The 23,455-nt window shown below is 46.0% G+C and overlaps 3 protein-coding genes across 6 annotated transcripts in view; 1 reads left to right on the forward strand and 2 right to left on the reverse strand.

Moving 5' to 3' along the window:
* SAP30BP (SAP30 binding protein) overlaps window positions 1-5,409 on the reverse strand; it is a 31,008-nt gene extending 25,599 nt beyond the window's left edge. The window contains exons 1-3 of one of the 2 annotated variants that reach the window (XM_010998404.3): window positions 5,212-5,402; window positions 3,886-3,995; window positions 1,599-1,646 (exon numbers count right to left, since the gene is read on the reverse strand). In XM_010998404.3, the coding sequence (XP_010996706.1) occupies window positions 1,599-1,646; window positions 3,886-3,995; window positions 5,212-5,317 (264 nt within the window). In that variant the 5' untranslated portion in view covers window positions 5,318-5,402. Of the gene's footprint in view, window positions 1-1,598; window positions 1,647-3,885; window positions 3,996-5,211 lie in introns of both variants that reach the window. The other variant, XM_031469095.2, reaches the window with a different exon arrangement.
* A 106-nt stretch (window positions 5,410-5,515) lies between these two features.
* RECQL5 (RecQ like helicase 5) overlaps window positions 5,516-23,455 on the forward strand; it is a 33,012-nt gene continuing 15,072 nt past the window's right edge. The window contains exons 1-8 of one of the 3 annotated variants that reach the window (XM_031469085.2): window positions 5,516-5,725; window positions 6,158-6,302; window positions 7,579-7,700; window positions 8,726-9,244; window positions 9,700-9,805; window positions 10,452-10,563; window positions 11,717-11,879; window positions 16,685-16,764. In XM_031469085.2, coding sequence (XP_031324945.1) covers window positions 6,176-6,302; window positions 7,579-7,700; window positions 8,726-9,244; window positions 9,700-9,805; window positions 10,452-10,563; window positions 11,717-11,879; window positions 16,685-16,764 — 1,229 coding nt within the window. In that variant the 5' untranslated portion in view covers window positions 5,516-5,725; window positions 6,158-6,175. The remainder of the gene's footprint in view (window positions 5,726-6,157; window positions 6,303-7,578; window positions 7,701-8,725; window positions 9,245-9,699; window positions 9,806-10,451; window positions 10,564-11,716; window positions 11,880-16,684; window positions 16,765-23,455) is intronic. The other 2 variants (XM_031469086.2, XM_010998401.3) reach the window with 2 other exon arrangements.
* On the reverse strand, window positions 18,947-20,428 carry SMIM6 (small integral membrane protein 6). The gene is made up of 3 exons (XM_010998398.3): window positions 20,322-20,428; window positions 20,168-20,239; window positions 18,947-19,399 (listed from the first exon to the last, which is right to left on the reverse strand). The coding sequence occupies exon 3, from the start codon at window positions 19,391-19,393 to the stop codon at window positions 19,217-19,219; it is 177 nt and encodes a 58-aa protein (XP_010996700.1). The 5' UTR covers window positions 19,394-19,399; window positions 20,168-20,239; window positions 20,322-20,428; the 3' UTR covers window positions 18,947-19,216.

A 23,455-nucleotide genomic window follows, 5' to 3' on the forward strand; every position in this document is an offset into this window, starting at 1 on the left:
AGTGATTAGATGAAATACAGTAAAGCATGTCAGTCAGTCTCCTTGGGGGACTGCGGAAGGGGAGGCTGAGCACAAAAGACACGACAAACTTCCCAATTCTGCCTCTTTTTTTGGTTGGCTGTTCTTCCTCTCTCAAACAGGCAAGTTATCCCCAGGCGGTTTGCTGTTTGCATCACTGTATTCCAGAAGGGGTGACAGTTAAGGACGCCCACCCTGCTCACCAGCCAACTTCTCCAGGAGGCTCCAGTGGCAGGCAAAGGCTGGCAACTAGACACATAAAGACTCCAGGCCCCAAATATCTTCCTTTCCTTCCACAACTGAAGCCCTGACAATCAGCGGCCCCACAGGCTTGTTTTATGCCCAGGCTCTAAGGCCCACACACCCCAAACACTAAGACAGAAGATGGAGAGCAACACTACTGACCATTTTCTTTCTGCAAGCCCGAGCAGAGCTGTGGCCATCCAGGGCCTACCCTTCTGCTAGCAATGCTTGGATGGGTTCTTAAGTCTGGGTTCCTCACAAGGCACAGGAAGGAGCAAGCATTTCAGTCCCCAGGACCCTTTTTTTTTTCCCTCTTGCAAGCTGGTACCTAAACTTTCTTTCTTGGTAAAATGTTCTCTTATCTGCATTATCTACAGCCCTCAAAGGTTTATTTCTATGCCTGCACACAGTTGCACCCAACCATAGAATCAGTTCAAATTTAGAACAGCTCATGCTAGGTTTGAGGATATATCACTGTTTCAGATTATGACTGGGGATAGTTTTCCTAAATTCCACCTGGTCACCTTAAAGGCCTTAGCTGACTTTAAAGCAGTTTTTAGTCACAAAATCTGGTCCCTATACCCCAGGCCCAGAGTGATGGAATTATTCTCTCTTTGCAAAAAAAAAGTTCGTCCCCTAAAGAATGCTGCCTCAACAGGTACACTTATACTAATGCCCAGCGCACAGTATGGCAAGCCTACCCACCACGGAGGAAGGGCGTGTGTCTTACCCTTTACCACAATAGGGTCAAGGATACCTGAATTACTCTCAGCTGCTACCGGGATGAACCTATAAGAAGAGATGGCTGTGTTGTTTCAAAGCAAATCATTCTGTATGATTTACCCAAGAGTGGAAGGGCGCAAGCCTGGAAAGACAAGGATTAGGCTCAGCATCCCCAATAGCTGGGAGAGGTCTCATTTTCTCTGGCCATTTAGGGCCCCTCTTCACGTCTAGATGACTAAGAGGACCCACAGCACATGAGGCAGCCCGTGTGGCTTCCTGATTCTACAAACATTCCCACTTCTACTCTACCTGCAGGGGCAGTGACCCCACAAAGCCCACCTGGATTCAGAGCATAGGCGGGTCGCTGCACTCAGCCAAGCCTCTCGCCTTTCTAGTCTGGGGATGTGGCACGACCTGCAAGGCTGGAAATCAAGCTGCCTCAAGACATACCAGAGGGGTCTCCAGGTTTCTTTTAAAACTAGTTTACCCCAGAAAAATTACACATGGTTACATTATGTTAGTGGGACAGATCTTGACCAGACATATGAACTGAGCCATAACGTTAAAATGCCTTGTTCGTATCCAGCCACCCCACCACAGCCAACACCAAATACCTTTGGGTCATCAGCCTCAGGTTTTTCAGTCTCTGAATCGTCATCTTCCTACAAGACAAAGAATTTAGAGGATTAAGCTTAAAGGAGTGGGCCTGCGGTTCTCACATGCATAACTAGGGGTCAGAGCAAATTTACCCAGCCTGGGTCATCCCACCAAGAACCCCTCCCCGACTATATGACCCAGGCTCCAGAGAAAGAGAAGGGGGGAAAGAGATGTTCTGAGAGGAAAAAGAACATCAGCAGCTCAAAGTCGTTACTCCAGCAGTGCCACAGTCTATGTTAATGAAAATGCCTGAGATTAAAAACCACACGCATAAAAATGGAGAAAGATTGTAATATGCTTGAGAAAAGAATAAGACTAGGCCCCCCCCGGACAAAACAGACACAGCGTTTCCAACGAAGTAGCAATTATTTCGAACCAGGAATTGCCTTTCAGGTGCACAAATACATCAGACTCAGACCTCCTGTGACACTGTTCACTGCCAGAGCGCCATGACCCCCACACACTCTACCCCAGCACTTCAATCCAGCAGCATCTGCACCAACATGAACAGCAGGAAACTGGGGGTCAAACAACCAGGGCAAGTGACCTGGGAAAGGCAGGACTCAAGGGCAATGCCCAGCCTGTCCTAGGTCCCAGCTGAGTGTGTTCTGCCTCCATCCAAGCTTTCACAGAACTGCCATTGCCCCGTTCTATCCAGCCTCGTTCCTTATCCAAATGGCCTGCTTGACACAAAGCACCATGGAGGCAAGGCCTCTTCCAAAGCATGCCCTGGCCTCACAGGAGCTAGCCCACCACTCCACTGAATGCTAGTGAAGACTGAAAGACAGCTACCCTGTTAGGTAGCTGTATCCATGTCGGTTCCACCACCCAGCACACCCTAATGCACGGGAGCTGTAATTTTACATCCAGGAAAAATTAAGATTTCTCTGAAACTGCTTTTTTTCAGTTGAGCTATACTTTACTGCCCCCCCCCCCCCAATTAAACAGCACGCCAGGTCTTAATATAAACATCACCTGAGAGACTTGAACTATACTGATGACTCTGAGACTTAATTGTCTTGCCAGATGTCAGTGAGCCACAGGTTTTAAATGCAATCTCCTTAAAATGAAACCCATCGTGCTAAATAATCAGAGATGTAGCTCAGCCAAACACAACCACATTTTAGAATGTCTACATTGGGATTGGATGAGAGGCTTTTACTAAAATATGAAATAAAGTTTAAATATAATGAAAATTCTAAGCAAAGTAAATGTGGGAAAACACTTCAAAAACACACATCAGGCAGATTTGCTGAAGAAAATAGTTATGGACGTTGAGCCAGTATGTGCACTTAGAAGTCAGGAAAAGAAAACAACTTACAAAGCTTTTCTAGACAATTTCAGTCAATTCTGAATTATCAGCAGTAATGGGGGATGGGGGTCTAAGGGGATAAAAATATTTTCCAAAAGAATAGAAAATACAGAATGCATTTTTGTTTAATTTGTAAAGCATTTTAATGCCAATGTTTAAGTATCAATGGGTAAAAAAAAAATTCAAACAAATAAAGTACATTGTTACTAAAGAGCCAGATTTTATACTGAGATTCAACTTTGTATGTCTTTGTGCTAAGCACCAGCCTGAATCCCTGTTTATCTCCAAACTTTTAAATTCTGGATCATGATGCTCCGGTGACAGTGTATCTAAAGTCTTTCTGGTTACTTAAGACACAAGTTCTCTGTTCTGTCGATCAGCAGGTACTAAACTTTAGGCAAGATTTATAATCAAGAATTCTGATAAAAAGTGCCAAGTAAAAAGTCAAGAAAGGAGTTAAGAAGGATATCCAAAAAAAAAAAAAAAAAAAAAAAAGTCCTTCCTAGTCTTTTTAATAAACTGAGAGATTTGAATGAGCCCCAACCAAAATTAAAAATAATACAGATCTGATCGCAGATATAAATGATAAACCAATTAGGATGAACGCACTGTTACAAATGGAATAAATGATCTAAACAGGGAAAACCAACACAAAATACCCATTGATGTGTGGATTAAATAAAACTGTCCACTATCTTTCCCCACAAATTCAAATCAAAGGTTAATACAAAATGGTCCAGGTGAAAACAAATTTGATTTTCAAACAGAACTACTGATGTCCATCCCAGTTTCCTCAACTGATACTAAACAAAAAGGTTGGCGGGGGGATGAAATTAGGCATGAAATGTAACACTGTTGGTACAGTTTAGAAAGTTTCTGACAAACGAAATGGTGCTTTGAACAGCTCTGGATTTGGGAACAGATTTACTCACCGACTGTTTGCTGTTCTCATCTTCTTCTTCTTCATAACCATCCTCATCACCCCCGAGGCGAGAAAAATCATCCTCTCCATAGGCTTCAGATACCAATCCGCCTTTCTCTTCTTAAACATAAAAAATAAAATAAAATAAATGAAATGAGTAACTGGGGAAAAGAATGCAAGAAAAACCTTTGGGTGATTTGAGTGGCCAGGACTATCTCTGAAGATAAAAGGAAAATGTGAATCTCATGTGAGTGACCTTAGGTCCAGATTCTGCTTTTGGGAGTCACAAAATTTAGTGTATGAATTCATTAAAAGAACAGGGAAGAAAAGCAAACAATATTGAATTCTGTTTCTAATGCTTCCAATCCACTTATTAGGCAAACTAAAGCCTTTCTTTCTCCTAGCTATTATACTAAGTTGTTTAAGCACTTCTTTCGTTCTGCATGTCTCACTTGTATCATAGGCACGAATGAACTTCTCATGTAAGACAAGGACTCTGTGTCCTCATTTTTGTGTGTCCTCCCCTAAGAACAGAGGGCACTCTGACAGGTTCTCAATCATACCTACTTAAGAAACAAATCTTTTTCCACGTTTAAAACAAAACAAGAAAGCCCCAAAACAATACAAATTACTGGGAAACCATCAGAGAACCTCCCGACTGATGGAGATCACACAAAACTAAGAGTAGCTAACCTAGTCCAATCCCCCCTTACTTTTCAGATGAGGAAACCAAGGCCCAGATATGTTGGGTCACTTGCCGCCTCCCTATACTCCCATATAAATCTGCTCCCACTTCCTAATGTGATTCTCAACCTCAGTAGGGCAACAAAGTCACTGACGGGCTTTAACAACTGACAAAGTAGTGGAATTACCAAGGAGTCTTGGAGCTCACGAATGCCCAGATCCTTCCCTGGATCTCCAGAATTACTCTCTAGCAGTCGAGATTAGATACATGTATTTTTAAAAGCTCCAAGATAACGTCTAGGGCACATTATTATTTAAAAGTTTCCCTCTCCCCTACCAAACAACAAGCCTAGAGAAAACAGGTAGTGGTTCAGAAGCCTTGTATCCTCTCCACCCTTCGTCCATCCTTCTCCCCAGCACGGAGACTTTCAGTAAGTTTCGGCCAGAATAATCGACTCAACGGAAGAAGACGGTCCATTCTTACTACAAAGCATCTAACGGTGGGTCTAGCCCAAGGCCCTGAGCGCCCTTCGGGGCTTCGGGGCCCGATACGTGGAGCAATGACCATCTCTTTCCCTCCCGCCCTGGTAGGGAAGCAGCATTCTGCGCAGACACCCGATTCTCCCCTTCCAGCTCCCTGCTCGGGCCTCACCAGCCGAGTTGCCTGCCGCTTCGACTCCAGCCTCGCCGTCAGACTCGGGCTCTGAATCTTCCGCGTAAACTGCCAGAGACGACAGAACATTCTTCTTCCCCGCCATCTTATTACCACAGCCCCGGCGCGGCTCACTCCTATGACTCCAAAAAAGCCGACTTCCGTGCGGAAAGGCGAGTTCTTCCGGATCCCAGGAGACCCCGCGCCCGTTCCAGACCGGGAACCAATCAAAGAGGCCGTTTCTGCGCCTGGCTACGCCCCCTCCTGCCAGGGCTAGCGTAACGTCATCACTGTGCGCCGGATACAAGCTTGTGTGGGTTTTACCTGACATTGCATTCCCAGGCGTCTGCTTCTCACAGTTGCCTGTGGCAAATGGGGGTCTTCGAGTAGTTCCCGAGCCAGCGGGCAGAAGCGGCCCAACAAGAGCCCTTCTTTCCTGGTGGCCCACAGCCGGCTGTGATATCTTGGGGGTGAAGACGGGGAGGCTTCGGCTGGGAAAGGGAGAAAAGAGCAGGTCGGGGGCTCAGGAGGAAAAGGGAAGAGTTCTCCTCTGGGGGATGGGAAAGGGGGTCGGGGTCCTGGGGGGAAGCATGGTCGTCATGGCTATGCTTAGAGCAGAGGGTGGAGCTTAGAAAAACAATTCCACCTTCTCCAAACTATTCCGAAGACATTTGTGTTTCTTCTCGTGATCTGATTTCTGGCTCTGTGCTATATTAGCTGGGATAGTTCGATGTTTTTATTTTCAATGAGCGTAAAAATGGAGCTGTTAGTTACCCAGGAATGTATTGCTGGAGGCTGTTCACCTGGAGCTATATGACTTGAAAATAATACATTGTTTGAGTGTCATAAAGCAAATTTATACCCAGAAAAATAAGCAGTATTTTAGAAGCAGAACAGAGGGTTCTCGCTGAAACTGTATGATCATCACCTTTGCCTTAACCTTTAGCCACTGTCTGTCGGTAAGATGAGCACCCACCCTTCCTCTCCTTTTGACCCTGAGCGCCGAGTTCGGAGCACGCTGAAGAAGGTCTTTGGGTTTGACTCTTTTAAGACACCTTTACAGGAGAGTGCGACCATGGCTGTAGTGAAAGGTAACATGACCAAACTACCTGTGTTTACATTTGTGCTGGGTATACCAGCCTTCTGACCCTTCCTGCCTCCCCACCCTTGGGCCATATTTGGTTTTAGAGATCTTGTAGATGTGTTACTAAAAACTTGCAGTTTTATTGTCAGGATCACCCAGCTGTTCTGGTTCTTATATTTCATAGCCGGAGCTAAGGTTGTCTTTGAAAACAGTTAATAAATTTCCATTTTTGTTTGTGTTTAGGCAGTAGTGGGGCGTGGCAGGATTAGCCTAAGCCAGTCACTAACCTTCTAGATAATTCCTTCGTTGAAGATTGAGTGGCCTGGGTCCCAAATAGGGAAGGAAGGAGTAATAGTTTTATAAATCTGAGATATGTTGACAAATGGAGGTTGTCAAGAGGGGAGCAGCAGTGTAATGTTAATTACATTATAACAAAACATAACATTATAAACAATTTATAACATTATAACAATTTATAACATTATAAGCAAAAGAACTCTAAGTGATGGTGCCTCCATGTCTACACAGATATGCCCACTCATCTAGAAGTATTCAGCTTTCATGGTTGTGCTGTTCAATCATCTATGTTCCAGCAGACTCAGACTTCTTACCTTCATAGTTGTTATTGCCATTACTGGAAGTGACCTGTGTGCGTTGCCAAATCTCCCTGGATCATTACTTTTTTCATAGAAAGGATGGGAAGGGAATTGAGATTATATTAAGACCCTTCCATGTGCCAGACATTCTGCTAGGGGTTTTTCCTACAATCTCATTTAATTTTCAACAGTTTTTTTTTTTAAGCTGTAGTACAGTCAATTACAGTGTGTCAGGTTTTGGTGTACAGCACAATATCCCAGTCATGAATATTTATAAATATATTCATTTTCATTTTTTTTTCATTAAAGGTTATTACAAAATATTGAACATAGTTCCCTGTGCTATGCAGGGGTGACTATTTTTAAAGTTATTTTTACAAATAGTGGCTAGCATTTGTAAATCTCAAACTCCCAAATTTATCCCTTCCCACCCCCCTTCCCTGTAACCGTAAGATTGTTTACTAAGTCTGCAAGTCTTCAACAGCCTCTTTTTAAAAAGTCTTTTTGGGGGGATAATTAGGTTTATTTATTTATTTTAATGGAAGTCTTGGAGATTGAACCTAGGACCTTGTGCATGCCAAGCACCTGCTCTACCACTGAACAATACCCTCCCCCCCAACAGCCTTGATGAAGGAAAGAGATAAAAGGCAGGAAGCTTTAAGACGTTGTCCTCTTGTATTTTTGCAGGTGACAAGGACGTCTTTGTGTGCATGCCCACAGGGGCAGGAAAATCCCTCTGCTATCAGCTTCCTGCTTTGTTGGCCAAAGGCATCACCATTGTAATCTCTCCTCTCATTGCTTTGATTCAGGTGAGGCTCAGGAGAATGAAGATGGCAGCCCAAAAAGTCTAGGGGAAGGTTTTTTTTTACAGCTTGAGGTTTTACTTCTCCTTTCTTTGGTCTTTTGCCTCTTTTTGTTCTTTGACTTGCCTGTATCCCTCTCTGTATCGGGTCCCTGAATTGCCCAAATGTGGGTTTCTCCACTAGCGCTTATCACTCTGCTGCGTTATGAATGAGTCTTCTGTGTTTTGATGGCCTGAGGTTGCTCACCCTCCTTTGTAACTTTTTGTCCAGAGAAATACGGAACTAGGTGTATATACACGTACGTACACACTCATATGTACACATGTGCACTCTCAACATTATAGGAGATGCTGTTGGATAGATAGGACATTGATATGTGGGCATCCCTGGTATTCTGCTTTATTCCGCCAAGGGCACAGCTGTGAGACTGAAAAAAAAGATGAGAAACTTGTTAGGATGTTGTTCACATCTGCTCCGTACTTCTGACTATATTTAAGGCCTGCAGATGGGCTGATAGAGTCAGAAAGGAGGAAGTGTGGCCATGTGGTTAAGAGCCATCCACCATGAAGAAAAGGAGAACAAGGGAGAGACAGAGACAGAGAACAGTGATGCTTAGTGAGTGTGCACTAGTCTCAGCCTTTGTACTAAGTACTCTATGTGCATTAACTTACTCTGAGATGTAAAATATCATTTAGTTCTCACAACAATCCTATTCGGTAGTTTTCTTTTTTTTTTTTTTAAGAACAAAGACGGAGAGTGAGAAAATTGAAAGGTTAAGGTTAAGAACCAGCCAAAGAGCATGTGGTGGTTAAGGGAGTGGGGATTAAATCCAGGTCTGTCTGTCCCCACGGCCTGTCCTCTCAACCACTTCACCTTCTGTACTTCTTTTATGCCAAGAGAAGACACATTGGAGGGTGGGAAGGGGACTTTTATGACTGGGAAATACCCCAGGGAGTCATGGTGATGTCTACCACTGAGTCCTGAGGGTCACATATACTCCCCTCTATGTCTTCTCCCCCTTCTGCCATCAGGACCAAGTGGACCACTTGCTGGCCCTGAAGGTACAAGTGAGTTCCTTGAACTCAAAGCTCTCAGCCCAGGAGAAGAAGGAGCTGCTCTCTGACCTGGAGCAAGAAAAGCCCCGGACCAAACTTCTATACATCACGCCGGAGATGGCGGCTTCCGCCTCCTTCCAGCCCACCCTGAACTCCCTGATGTCCCGCCACCTGCTCTCCTACCTGGTGGTGGATGAAGCTCATTGTGTTTCCCAGTGGGGGCATGACTTCCGGCCTGACTACTTGCGTCTGGGTGCCCTGCGCTCCCGCCTGGCACATGCCCCATGTGTGGCTCTGACTGCCACAGCCACCCTGCAGGTCCAAGAGGATGTGTTCGCTGCTCTGCACCTGAAGCAACCAGTTGCTGTCTTCAAGACTCCCTGCTTCCGGGCCAACCTCTTCTATGACGTGCAGTTCAAGGAACTGCTCTCTGATCCCTACGGGAACCTGCGAGACTTCTGCCATAAGGCTCTTGGGCAGAAGGCTGATAAAGGGGTGAGAGCATTGAGGCTTGATGGGGAGCTGAGATGTGTTGGGAGCACTGGGGTGCTATCTGCAGCACAGAAATGGATACTGGTTTTCTAAGACCTTTGTTTCTTCTAGTTTCCTTGGCCTTGAAACTTGTGCCCAGAGTTGTGCCTTTGGTTTCCTGGCATTGTTCCCCTTCATGGGGTTCCCATGTCCTGGAATCCTCCTGTGGGAGGCCTTTGCAGACCTAGCCAAGGTTTATGGGGTGGGGGGAGGCAGAGGAGTTAGAAAGGTTGGGTTTGGAGCTGCTTTGGTCCTGCTTTGCTAGAAAGTGTCAGAGCTGTGCTAGGTGGCTTGCATCAGAGGAGACTTTGAGGCTGACGAGAGAGAGTCAGAGTTGCTTTTAAAGCAGGCTGCAGGCTGATGGGCTGACTGTTCTGTTCTTCCCAGTGCTTATTTTCTTCCTGTGTCTCCCCATTCAGCTGTTATCTGGCTGTGGCATTGTCTACTGCAGGACCAGAGAGGCCTGTGAACAGCTGGCAATAGAGCTCAGTTATAGGGGTGTGAACGCCAAGGCATACCATGCAGGTAAGGGGCACCTGGCTATGTGGCCCTCCTCCCTCTCAGAAGCCTCTTAGTCCATCTCTTGTTCCTTATGGATCCTGGATAATCAAGTAGTCCATCATCTTTTTCCAGATACCCAAGCAGAGCTTAAGTGATTCACTTAAATCCACAAAAAGGAATCTAGACAGAAATGAGATCTAAAATAAGAATTGTTGGGGGAGAGGGTGTAGCTCAGTGGTAGAGCGTGTGCTTAGCATGCACGAGGTCTTGGGTTCAATCCCCAGTACCTCCATTAAAAAAAAGAGAGAGAGTGAATTGTGACTCCTGAATTCTTTTTCTCACTCTGAGCCCACCCAGCAGCGGGTGATGAGTTTTTATAAGCCCAGGTACTGGTGTTGTGGAAAACCACAGGCTCTGGAGGACAGTGGACTTGGGTTTAAATCATGACTCTAACATTTATTGAGTGCTCTGTGCCACACACAGGCTAGGGTCTTTGTGTTTATTGGCTCAGGCTCAGTGAGGTTAAGTGCCTGGCCCAAGGTCATACAGCCAGTAAGTGATGGATTTAGGGTATGTGTATAGTGCCCAGCATAGCATCAGACCCAAGGTAGACTCTAAGGGAAAGCCAAGGAAATATGAGCTTCCTTCCCCACCCTTCCCTCCTGTCTAGGGTTGAAGGCTTCTGAAAGAACGCTGGTGCAGAATGAGTGGATGGAGGAGAAGGTCCCTGTAATTGTTGCTACCATTAGTTTTGGGATGGGTGTGGACAAAGCCAATGTCAGGTGAGCCCTGGTTCTTGTCTTACCATCCCACTTGGGGCCTGGGAGCGGGTGGGCTGCCTAGTCCTCTGCCTGGAGGACTGGGTCCATATGCTGCTTCTAGGGCTGGAGGAAAAGGCAGCCCCAGGAGAGAGTCCCTAGTATGTAGTCCAAATGCTGACAGTTCCCATGCAGTCTGCTCCCTTGTGCCCATCCCCAGCACGTTTCTGCTATCCCCCAGGAGAGGGGGCAGCACCACATGCTCAGGCTCATCCATTAACACAGCCCCACTCACTCACGTCTTAGCAGCTAGACCCTGTGAAGGATGGAAGGAACTGTCTCACATTGCACCCTGTGGGAAGCAGAGGCAAAGATCTCATTCTTGTCACACCTTGTTACTGCTTACTGATGGTCCAGAAGGGTCGGATGTGTCCCAGCCTCACACTGGCGACTGTTGGGAAGTCTTTTACCTCCAGCCACACTTGACTTTCCAGAGACATCTTGGGCTATAGCCTGAAGCCCTTTGCTCTGAGTAACACCAGCAGTAATGCCTTGTATGATTTACAGAGCATTTTTGTATGCATGGTCTTGTTAAGCCTCACAGTGACCCTGAGTTGGTCAGGGTAGGAATTAAACTGTGAACCACATTTGAGAGAACATGGCCTTTGGAATCAGGGTTTGAACCTTGGGTCAGCTGTGTCTTGTTAGGGGCCAGTTTTGAAGTCAGATACCCCCAGGCTCAAACCCTAGCTCTGCTGTCCCCTTGCTATGTCACGTTGTACAAATCGACCTCTTTGAATTTCAAGTTCATTGTTTATAAAATGGGGCCACTTCACATGACAGTGACTGTAACGATAAAATGAGACAAATATATACACTGGCTCGTAGTAGGTACCTAGTAAATGTTATCCCTTCTTCGAAGATGTTCTAAAGGACCTATTCAGCTCATTAGGTTCCTAATCTTGTTTCTTTAAGCCCACAATTTTTCACACTGTGCTGTTCCACAGCAGGGAGGCCTGCTGACAGAGTGCAGGAGCCGTAGCCATGCTTAATCTGGGTTCCTGTCTCTGCCTCTCTGCCTGCTGGCCTCCCCATTCCTGGTCTCTGTGGAGACACCTGCTCTGCTGACTCAGCTTTGCCATCACACTTTATGCTGCTTGTCCCTTTGGACCTACAGGTTTGTTGCCCACTGGAACATTGCCAAGTCTATGGCTGGGTACTACCAAGAGTCTGGCCGGGCGGGCAGAGACGGAAAGCCTTCCTGGTGCCGTCTGTATTACTCCAGGAATGACCGGGACCAAGTCAGCTTCCTGATCAAGAAGGAAGTAGCAAAACTCCAGGTAAGCCCCGGGCTGTAGGAGCCCTGTCTGTCCAGAGTCACCACTCTCCAATCTCATGAGGCTTATTTCCAAACCCAGATGGGGCTTCTGTAATCTGGAGAGGTGCTCCTGAGGCTAGAAGGTAGAGCAGGGGGATGGGGAGTGATGTGCTGCTGGATAGGCAGCTTGTAACAAGCTAGGTTAGGCTTTTTTCTTTATGCTTAAGTGATCTTAGTACAATCTGCTGTGTACTTGTTATTTTATGTAGTCAAGATCAATCCTTTCTTGTTTTAAATTAGCGTTGTTACATTTTACCATATTGTTAGAAGTTCTTTGTTTTTAGTCTTTTTAAAATTTCTTACTGGTCACACATTCTTTGTAGAGAACCTAGAAACAGACTCAAGTATATAAGGGAACTTGGTGTGTGGTAGGTAGCATTATAAATCAACAGGAAAAGGATGAACTGTTGAATAATTGGCGCTGGAAAAAGAGAAAATTAGATCCCTACCTCTCATACTATATACGTGTGAATTACCGATGGATTAAAGACCTCAAAAAACTGTAAAATTGGGGAGAAAATATTTTATGGTCTTGAGGAAGGGAAGAATAGGTCAAGATTTTAAAACCAGAAACCATCAAGGAAGACTCGATCTGTTATTGGACTAAATTCAAGCTAAAAATTTCTGTTGATGAGAGACAGCATAAACAAAAATGGAAAAATGAGCCATTGTTGCGGAAGACATTTGCAACAGACATGATTGCCTGGTTATATATAGAGAACTCCTGCAGGTAAAAGGGTGAAATCAAAGACAAACAGCTACATTGCAGAAAGGATGGACTTCACAGATGAGGAAACCAGGATATCTAATAAGCTTCCGTAGAGATGCTCAGCCTCACTTAGGAATCAGAGAAATGCAAATCAGGCCCCAAGCTATCATTTTACGCTCATCAGACTGGCCAAAGTGTAAAACATCTTTATAGTCACCGTCGGCAGGGCTGTGGGGAAAGGGCAGCTCACAGCGTCGTCAGGAATGTAAGCTGGAGTGACCGCTTTGCAGAGGTACGTGGAGGGTAGACAGGTTGTCAGCGTACAGGGTGGACTGTACGAGAATGGACATGGATGTTCGCTGCAATATAATAGTGAGATCAGACTCCTCCTTTGTAAGATGTTGGGTAAGTAAACAGCGGGCTAGTCACACAGTAGAAGGGTCTAGAGCAGTTACAAATGAAGCAGTAAATCTACATGAATCAAGAAGCATAAATCGTCCCCCTCAAGCATAACGTGTGAAATTGCAAAAGGATACACGTCAACTTTTCCTCACAAGAAAAATTGAAGACAAGGTCTTATTCCTGATCCCCACCAGAAGGGCAATAAAAAGCCAAAAAGTATATGAACTCAGGGACAAGGCGAACAGGAGAGAAGACACCAGCAGGTAGAAATGGCAACAAATGTCTGCCTAGAAAACCCCAAAGACACCACTGGAAATCTACTAGAATTCATAAGGAAGCCTGGCAAGATGGCTGTCCGTAAGAGAAATAACGTTTCTCCATATTACCATAAATACCTAGGAATGGAAATGAAAAAAAAATTTAATCTGCAAGACTAAAACTTGTAAAATACCTAGAAGTAAATGTTATGGGCTCTTACCAAGAGACTTTAAAAAAAAAATCTCCCCAGTTGCTTTTAATATGCAGCCAGGGATGAGAACCACCGATATAGATGACGAAAACTAGAATCTTATTGAAAGAAAACAAGCTGTGAACAGGCACACAAAGTGGGAAGAAACGGTTTTTTCTCCTCAAAGTTAAATATTTCACAAAGTTCCTATTGAAGTCCCGGAAGCCTTTTACTGGAAAGTGGAACCTTAGAATTTATACACAAGAATAAATGTGGGGAAAGGGGTGAAAAAAAGATGAAGGGGGCATGCTTAACTCCGTGTCAATCTGCTGTGTGGCCACTTCAGTCAAATCCATGTCATACAGAAACAGGTGAGAGCATTAGAAATAGGTCCCAGGATATGTGATAATTTAACATCTGATGAAGCTGATGGTTCAGTTTAACGAGAAAAGAATGGATTTTCTAATACATGGTGCTGATATGGTAGGCTATCCTTCTGGAATAAAATTAAAGTGCCCCTTTTGACACTTTATATAAAAGACAGATTAAGGACCTGTATGTAGAAACTAAACAATATTTTGCAAGAAAATTTAGTCCACTGTACCATCCAGGGCTGGAGATACTTTGGTAATGAAAATGAAAAATCCAGAAAGCTATCTTAAAAAAAACAAATAATTTGAGTATATATAAAAAAATCCTAAGTTTCTAAAAATTCTTAGCCTATGGAAGAATTTATATGGTAAAAGGTACCATTAAAAATGTCAATAGATAAACAGTAATCTGGAAAAATACATAATGTAAGAGGCAAACAAAAGGTTGAAGTTGAAAGTAAATAGAGAGCTTTCACCAACTGACAAGAAAAAATAAGGGATATGAAAAGAAAGTTCCCAGACAAGCTCATCCAAATGGCATATCCAAAGATGTTCAGATTCAGTAGTAATCAGGTAAATGCAAATTAAAGGAAAATGATTTGACACCCAAGTAAAGGAGCTCTAATTCCTGTTGCTAGTGGCCATGTATAGAAAAGTATGCCTACACTTTGCCAAGAGAAAAATGCAATCTTACAGTCTTTTGAGGGGGAAGCAATCTAGCAATGTCTATTAAATTTTAAAACACAGGTACACTTTGACCTAGATATCCTATTTCTGGGACCAGAGCACCTGAAATAAAAGTGCGAGGGGATAAGCTCACATGCTCAAGGGCCTGAATGATAGAATGGCTCATGAGGACAGAAAATGGGAAACAAACTAAATATCTAGCAAAGATGAGTAAAGAAATTATAGTACAAGAGAATGTGACAACGTATGTATGTATGTTCATGTAGAACTGAAAAATTGTGCTCTTCACTGGAATTTGACACAGCATTGTAAAATGACTATAACTCAATAAAAAATGTTTATATTAAAAAAAAGAAATTATAGTATATACAGGTAATAGGGGCCCAGGAAGTCTCCCATCTTGCTTTAAAAAAGTTATATTTATTATGGCTTGACATTATAGATTTGCTTGTTCTGTATCTGCTCTATTGAAGTGTAAGTTCCACCAGAGGAGAGCAGGCGCCTTTTGTTTCCTGTGTAGCTGTAATTAATGCCTGGATTAGTGCTGGGGACATAGTAGGTGCTTAATAAATGTTTATTGAATAAATGAGTGAATGAATGACTAGGGAGAGAAGGTGAATGCAGGTAGGGATTGGGAACCTTTCAAAGGGGCCTTGTGAGGACCAAGAATGGTAGTCTGTCATGACCTAAGAGGGCATGATTAACTTGTCTGAAATACAAATTAGGCAAGGAAAAGATGTTGGTAAGGTGATTGGGTAGAAGATAATTTATTTGAAACCTACTAACACAGTGAATTACAAGAACTCACACTGGGCTCTTCGTTGGGACATTTGAGATCAAGAGATGATCCAGAAAGCTTCCAGAGAGAGGTGACTTACAGAAGACTGGAAGTCAGAAGAGCATCCGTTTTCTGCACTGTAACACCATAAGCAAGAAACATCACCTTCAAACTCGAAATCAGCCATTTCCAAGTTGAATTTCTGACCCAGCCAACCAGTTAGTGTGAAAGTAGGATAAAGACATTTTCAGACAGAAGATTTTAAGAACTTTTCTCCTATGGAGAAGCTATTAGAGGATGTTCTCCACTGCAGAGACAGTGGCCTAGGAAAGGCAGATGGTGATCTGACCCAGCAGCAAGGCAAAAGGAATGTCCTAGGACCAGATCGAAGGGTAGTCTTGGAAAGACAGCTGTGCACCAGGCCCAGAGAGCAGAAGTACAAGTCAAACACAGGGACAAAAGGCACCAGGAAGGATGTTTCCAAAAATAAAAGTGGATCCTGCCACCTTTGGTCCCTGTTGAGGTGAATTTTTCAATATGTCAGAACATTTGGGGGTAAATTAGTGATACACTGAAATCTAAGGAAATGAAAAAACTAGGCACCTATTAATTTCAGGAGAAACGAAGTTGTAGAAGAAAGGACATGTGGTCACAGAGAATGCAAAAATGTCATCACGTGATGAGCTCCGAAGAATGTTGACATAGTCATATTAAGGAAAATTGTGATTTAATAAGAAATTATGATTTAAATGTATTGGGAGAATGGAGGTAGAGGAAGCGTGTGTATTTGCGTGCACCTGGGAAATGGGGATGATTCAACTTCCAAAAATGGAGAGGCAATAGATAATGTCTCAGATAGTGTCTGTTATATTTTCCTGGCTTTTCTGTATATTAAAAAATTTCACATTTTTTTGAAAGGAAAATCTGACAAACGGACATGTATAAAAAGGCAATTAAGGCATAATCCCAACACTCAGAGCTAATCACTGTCAACATTTTAGTGTGTGTCCTTCCACACACACAGGTTAATATGTTCCTTCATATCTAAGTACACACACTTGTGCGTATATTTAACTCTTATTAAATTAGGTTATATTGTACAGTGATTTCCAAATGCCAGTCCCTGGGCCCTTTACATGAAACTCATCTGAGTAGCTTTTTGAAAATATAAACTCCCAAAAGCTCCAGAAGTCTTGGGGTGGGCCCCAGGTCACTCTTTTCAAGTTACCCAGCTGATTCTGATGCATGATCAGGTTTGGGAAATCTGTTTTGTAAATGGCTTTATTAGTGTATTTGATATTTTTCTCTGTTATCATTTGTTGGACTACAGGGTAGTCCGGACTTTTGCTAAACGGTCGTTTCTTCTCTCCAGGAAAAGAGAGGGAACAAAGCATCTGATAAAGCTGCTGTCTTGGCCTTTGATTCCCTGGTGGCCTTCTGTGAAGAATCAGGGTGAGTGACTTGTATTGTGTGTGGATCAAAGTGTTAGTGAGGTCTTTTCTCTTCCCTCAACAGCACCACTCGTTAACCAGCTAATGTAGGGCAGCTCTTGGGCCACCAAGGGACCTCTGCCTGCTGAAGGCCATTGTGTGGGATGTTTCCTATCAGGGAGCATGGAAGTTGGTACCCCTCTACTTTTCTGTGGAAGGCCCCAGGAACTCTGGCAGTGTGCGAATTTGTTGAGTATTTTGGGTGGGCATCCACCCACCCTACTCTACTCACTTCTGGAATGGCTGGCCCTGTGAGTGACTCAATCCCAGGTCACGTCACCGGTTCTGAGTCATTGGCATTGTGGTCATCAAGTGTCCCTGACAGACCATTGGCTTCACTTGTGTAGTGGTCACTCTTATCCCAGACCCATACAAGGCATGTGGCCCAGCTCATCTCTTGGCGGGTGGGGGCGGTAACGTGCTTGGAGAAAAGTCAGCTTTTGTAACGTAACACCACCTGCCCCCTTGGAACTCACTTGTTTATTTGATCTGCATCTCCCAGTGATGGGGGCCATGAAAGAACCTGATTGCTGCTCAGTGACAGACAGGCTGTGGCAGGGCAGGTCCTGGGCACGAGCAGCTGTGAGCACAGTGTATGAGGGACATCCACTAGCATTCTGGACAAGCTGGGCCCACTTGCATCTGTGTAGCCCTTTGGTCTAAAAAGTTCTTTGATTCTCTGCTCTCATTGGTCAGATCTCGTTGGACAACCCTGTAAGGTAGACGAGGCAGAATTGATTGCTTCAGACTTAGACATGAACAGACCACAGTCCAGAGAGGTCATGGTCACAGAATTCACAGTAGGACAGATGCCACTAATCCCCCATCTCCCAATTTTCAATGACATGCACATTTTCATACACTCATGCCATCTTGGTTTATGCAAGAAAAGATTCTTGAAGCGTGGAGCTGATAAAGCACCTGGTACAGGCGTCCAGCAGATGTTTGGGGGTTTTCCTCTGGAAACCAGAGAGGCACTTATTTGGACCACATATTTCTGATTACCGCCCCCTATTCACCGAGGAGCTGGTGGCTCCTGGGCTGAAGCTGTTCACTTCTCCAAACTCTCTCCTTTGGCCCCTGTAGCAAGACCGCACCCAGCAGAGGTGGTTGGCACCCTTGCCTAAAGCCATTGCCACCAGAGCCCTTTTCAGACACTAATATAGTGAGTTGTTAAATTAGGCCTTCTTAGGTTCCTTGAGTGAAGTGCTCGTAATGAAAAGGCTAAGTGTCCTTGTAGGTTTCAGTCCCCTTTGTGGAAAATCGCCCTGGCTGGATTCTTATGTGGGATGAGTCTGAGGTTCTGTGGGGCTGTCTGGAGGGTTGGTTGTGCCAGGCAAGAGGACGGGTCCTCCCAAGGGCCTCTGCCTTCATTCCTCCTGTCTTATACCAGGGAGCTGGTGCCTCTCAGTGTGGCAGGGGTCTGGGCATCCTGTTATCCCTTGTGCGGCCTCATCTCTCCTATCTCATTTGCTACCTGTGAGGATATCAGATCCCAGGACTTCTAGGCCCTGGGATGGAGTGAACACACAGGTGTGGCTGGATTTGAAATTGCTCTTTGAGTAAAAGGAAATGTTCCTTCATTGCATAAATAGCATACAGTGTGACGGCAAAGTCCCCTCCCCACCAGATATGTGCCCCTTTTCTAAGAATAGCCTAGTTTGAGGCTGACATTGAAGCAGCTGCTTGCGAAGGGAGGACACCTGGCAGCAAGGGACAGGCCAGTGTCGTGGCTTTGGCAGAGGTGGGTACATTTCTACAAAGGCAGCTTTGTAGGGTCTGGGGTGCATGGGGGCTGTGGGACCCTGTGAGGGATACCTGGGCATCTTTGGGACCAACAGAAAAGACACTCGGGTCACATGAATGAGGCCAGGGTGGGGCATCCGGTGGATTTCCTCTCCTGTCTGCATACATCTACTTTGTCAGACCGTGGCTGTGAACAGCATTTGATTATTCATGACAGGACTCTTTATCTCTTTGTGTAAAAAGGAACAGTAATTAGGTTCAAAGCAACCTCCAGCCTAGAGGCCTCTCTGCACCTTGTCTGAGACGGAACAGCCTTGGTTTAGGCCTAGATTGTACTGGGCTCTGTCGTCACCAGGCTGGGGAGCCAACAGCCTAGCATCTCTCCATTTATCCATTCATTTGCTCATTTGTTCATTCATTCATTTATTCAACCAGCAAATAGTGATTGATACTGACTCTGTGTGAGGCCCATCAGATATGGGGGTGCATGGTGAACAGAAAGACCATCCCCTCCTTTTTGGTGCTTGGTCCAGTGGGGAAGACAGGCACTTATCAGATAATCACATAAAAATGTATAATTCCAGACTTAAAAGGGCTTTGAAGAAAAGGTACGAGGCGTTTTGAGAATGTATAACATTGACCCCCTTCTTGGCCCACAGGAAGTCAGGTCACAACCCTTCACAATGGTTGTCCCTGTCAGGCGGACATAGTAAACCAAATATAACAGCGAAAGAGATGAGGAACAGGACCATGGTAATAAATAAGATGATCACTACCAGGCCCCCCTGGTCCCAGGGGTTCAGCCAGAAACCATTCCAGGTGTGCTTTGTTAGCAGTTTGTCCATGTGAACCTGGAAAAGTCAGGATAGAGGCCCTGAGTACAGGGGCTGCTCCAAGGCCCCACCCCAGGCCCTGCTTCCCACTTCCCCAACTTCACCCCTGGCGCAGTCTCAGAGAACATCCAGCCCACCTCTGCATCTAGTGAACACTGAAGGGTCGTTGGGCTGGATGCCTCCTGAAAGCAAAAATGGGCTTTCCTCCTCCACGGAAGCAGAAGCAGGGACTGGCACCAAGTGGCGGAGGGGTGGGGTCCCCATCCCTGAGACCTGCTCAGCCAGAATCTAAAAAGCACCACTATAGGTCCTTCCTGGTTTTCCTGTCTCAGTTGCCAGACATTTGGGAAGCATTTTGAGAGATCAGCATAGGAGCCAGCGAGGAGTGGACTGACTCAAGCTGAGACCGCAGCAGACGGCCTGAGAGGCAGCTGAAAGCAGAAGGACTAATCTTGAAATAGCTGAGATCGACAGTCTGCGAGCCTGTAGCCTGTTGAAGGGAGTAAAGGTGGAGAAGGAAGGAGTAGTTACCGGGTTCTGCTCTTAACAGTCCTCTGTCCTAAGAGAGGGCGGATCAAGGTAATCCTTCAGGCCCCACGCTTTGGGGGGCCCGAGCTGAGGCCACCAGGTGAAAAGAGTCACACCCCAGGGAAGTAACTCTTAGGAGGAAAAGGTGGTCACATTGCTGACTGGCCCTGACCAGACCTCCTTGCTGTCACCAGAGTAAACAAAGGTGGGCTAGCCGTTGCCTAGCAACCGCATTCCCTTTCAGCCTTTCACACTTACCCCCTTGGCTGTGCTCAGCTCTCCTGTGATGCCGTTTGTGGGGACTGCTCAGAGTGCTTGTGTTGCGGTGTCCTGGATGGGAAGTCAGACTTGGGGTGGGTGGGGGAAGAGACTGGAGCCCGGGCCCTTGCCCCCAGCCACCTGGTCACCTCACCTGTGGCTGGGTCCTGCCCCTCCTCTCAGTCCAGATGACCTGTCCACCGAAGAGCTCGGGAAGTCAGGCCTGGGGCTGTCGCACATGGCTGCTCCCTTCCCGTGGTGCTGGGTGAATGATTAACTCCAGCTGCAGCTGGTACCACCTGGAACTGGCCTCTGGGTGTTTATCACCATTGAGGCCTCAGGTTCCTGTGGAGGCCTAACTTCTCCCTTCGTGTCTTTGCCTCTCAGGCCCGGCCTCAGCAGCTTCATGTGGGTTCCTCCCCGCCCCCCGTGTGATAGAGTGGCTTGGAGTGGGAGTGGGGCCTGTGCCCTGCTGTGTGAAACCCAGTGGCCGCCATTCATTCTTTGAAAGATAGAATTTGAGTGCCCATGGCAGCTAGGAACTGGGCTTGTCACTGCGTTTCTAGTTGTGAGCAAGAGAGGCAGGCCCTGCCCGCCCAGGGGTTACATTCCAGGGAGCCAGTCCTCAACCCTGCCTGTTAGAATCATCTGGGAGCTTTCCTGAACGCCTGTGCCCAGGCCCCACCTGGTAGCCCAGGATGTGTCAGAGCCCCGTGCTTGGTACAACGCTCTGGGCGATTCTGATGTGCAGCCCAGGCTGGAGGAGACGGGAGCAAGCCCTTCTTACTGTCCTGGCTTAACTGACCCCTGACTTACCTGCCGCTTCGCATTTCCTCGTGTAAAACACACTGACTAATGCCCTTGGCCCGCTGAACCCTCCCAGCCAGCGGGCTGGTCTCTAGTGCACCCTTGTACTTCCTCTCTGTCAGTTTAATTGGATGCTTGTCAAGAGTCAGCTGTTTGTTCCCAAACCTGTTTTGTGGCGGCTGTGCTTGTTATTCTGATTACATAATTGCACTTAATATTACACAGAAACGGAGCAACAGTAAGAGCCAAAACCCCAGTTTTATAGCTGGGAAACAGGCACAGAGAGGTTAAGTAACTTACCCAAGGTCATATAGCTAAGAAGTTACTGCACTGAGGTTTGGACCCAGCTGTTCAACTCGGCTGTGCAGGCTGAGCTCTGAGGCTCTGTGCTGTACCTCAGAGTGAGTAGAGAGGGCAGATCTCTTCCTATATCTATTTGACCACCTTGGAATCATTTTGGAATCACTCAAATAATATTCCTGTCAAAAATAGTTGTGGACAAGACAACCGCGGACATTTTCTAAAAATCCAGGAGGATTTCACACTCAGGTTTCTTTGCAGATGTCTTTAAGTTCTTGTTCTGCTTGAAAGAAATCAAAGTTAGCAAGGAGACAGTTCAGGAACTCGGGTCAGCAAACGCACACGCAGGGAAAAGACGTTAGCCCTACGTCAGAAAGATTGGCCAAGGCATGTGCGTGTGTATCTCCATTTAAAATGAGAGGCGTGGAGAATATATGTCTCGTGTACACAAACATTGCTTTTATTGACTTTTTCAATTAACTGCTGGCCCTGATTAGAAGATTCTTCTGAAATGATCAAGGAAATGATATGATGGGAAGGGGTGGAGAATGCTGTTGGTGACCCTAACATAGCCTGGCCCAGGGGCTGAGGGGACTCCCCTGAAAGGAGTGATGTTTAAGTTGAGATGTGAGGATGATGTAAGAGTTAGAATTAAGGGACAGGCAACTGGTCCTAAGGACAGTCCCAAGGAAACTTTTTCTAAGGAAAGAATTAATTTGTCCTCAGTTTTCTCTGGTCTGGAATTTGTTATTACCCACAGGCAAATATATCGTGAAGATTTTTATTGTAGATTGCTTTTAAATCTTGATATTTGGGAAAACAGATTTAGGAGAAAACTGTTTTGAATGCTCTCTGCCAAATTGGCTAATGAGATTCTTGCACCAGGTGGCTTCACTGCGGTTTCTGGTAAGCTGTAAGGTATAGACAGTACAGTGCACGGATCTGAAGTGTGGAGTGAAACCCTTGTGAGGAACCAGGAGACCACAGTCGTCAGTGGTGGAGCAGAGGTCACAGTCAGGGGAGGCACGGGGGAGCGGGGGAGATCAATGCTGAGACTAGCTAGGATGCTGCAGCAGTGACCACAGGCAGACTGCTGGTGACTTGGTCCATGGCGGCAGGGTGGCGGAAATGAGAGGTGTGGCAGCCAAGGTCAGCCAGACATTCTCTGGGGCTCAGACAGCCTAGTGGTTGCCCCTTCCATGGCCACCACTTGCCTGTACCTCTCGGTTTATTCTTTCCCACCCTGGGGGAATTGCTGCCTCCCCTCCATGCCTGTCTTCCTGGAGGACCCGGTCAGCATGTGTCAGACTGCTGTCGTGCTGCAGCAGACCTGTTTGGTTAAACTGAGCAGGACTGGAGCCTGGCCTGACAACTATGGGGAAGCCGTCAGTGGCGGGGCTCGGGGTATACCAGTAAGCCCTCTGAGGGCAGGGACAGAGTCTTATTTGGACTCAGCAGTTAGGAACTGACTGGCCCAGAGGAGGAAAACAGGAATGAACTACCAGTCAGCCTGTCAGTGCCCAGGGCTGCCCATGGTCCCCACGTCTTGACAGCTGGATCAGGGAGCCAGCTTCGTTTCTAATAAAAAGGCTCAGCCGTAGCCACCCTCAGGGAGGGTGTTCTTGATGCTGATGAAACTTGCTCAAGGAAGAGTCACACAGGAATCAGGAGCATCTCCTAAACGGAGGACCCTCCAGCCAAGTTGGTGCTGGGACTGGAAAAGGCAGGGCTTCTCTTTCGGTTCCTCCCACCTTCCCTGTGTTTTTCTTCTGGGAGGAAGACCTAGCTGGGCCCCACTCCAGCTCTTAACTCTTAGGCCACACCCACTTATAGGGAGATTATTTTGAGATGGAGTTTGGGGTGTGGCTGTTTGGGATTTAGGGTTGGTTGACTGGATGGTGAAATGAGAGCCTTATCAGTACTGCAGCTGGAGGCCTGGGGCCCAGGGTGTGGTGAGCGAGGGCTCTGGAGCCAGACAGGCGGGGCCCAGAGGCTGGCTCTGCCACTTTTTAGCTGATTGAATTTAGACAAGTTTCCTAGCATTGCTAAGGCTCAATTTCCTCATCTTTAAAATGGAGATAATAGTGGGGGTGGGTATAGCTCAGTGGTAGAGTATATATACTGAGCATGCACGAGGTCCTGTGTTCCAGCCCCAGTCCCTCCATTTAAAAAAAAAAATGA

Source organism: Camelus dromedarius, chromosome 16 (genome assembly GCF_036321535.1).
Source record: "Camelus dromedarius isolate mCamDro1 chromosome 16, mCamDro1.pat, whole genome shotgun sequence".
NCBI classification, from domain to species: Eukaryota; Metazoa; Chordata; class Mammalia; order Artiodactyla; family Camelidae; genus Camelus; species Camelus dromedarius.

Coding starts and splice junctions, on each gene's coding strand:
- SMIM6 (XM_010998398.3), bottom strand. CDS start 19,393: ATGGACAAACTGCTAACAAAGCACACCTGGAATGGTTTCTGGCTGAAC.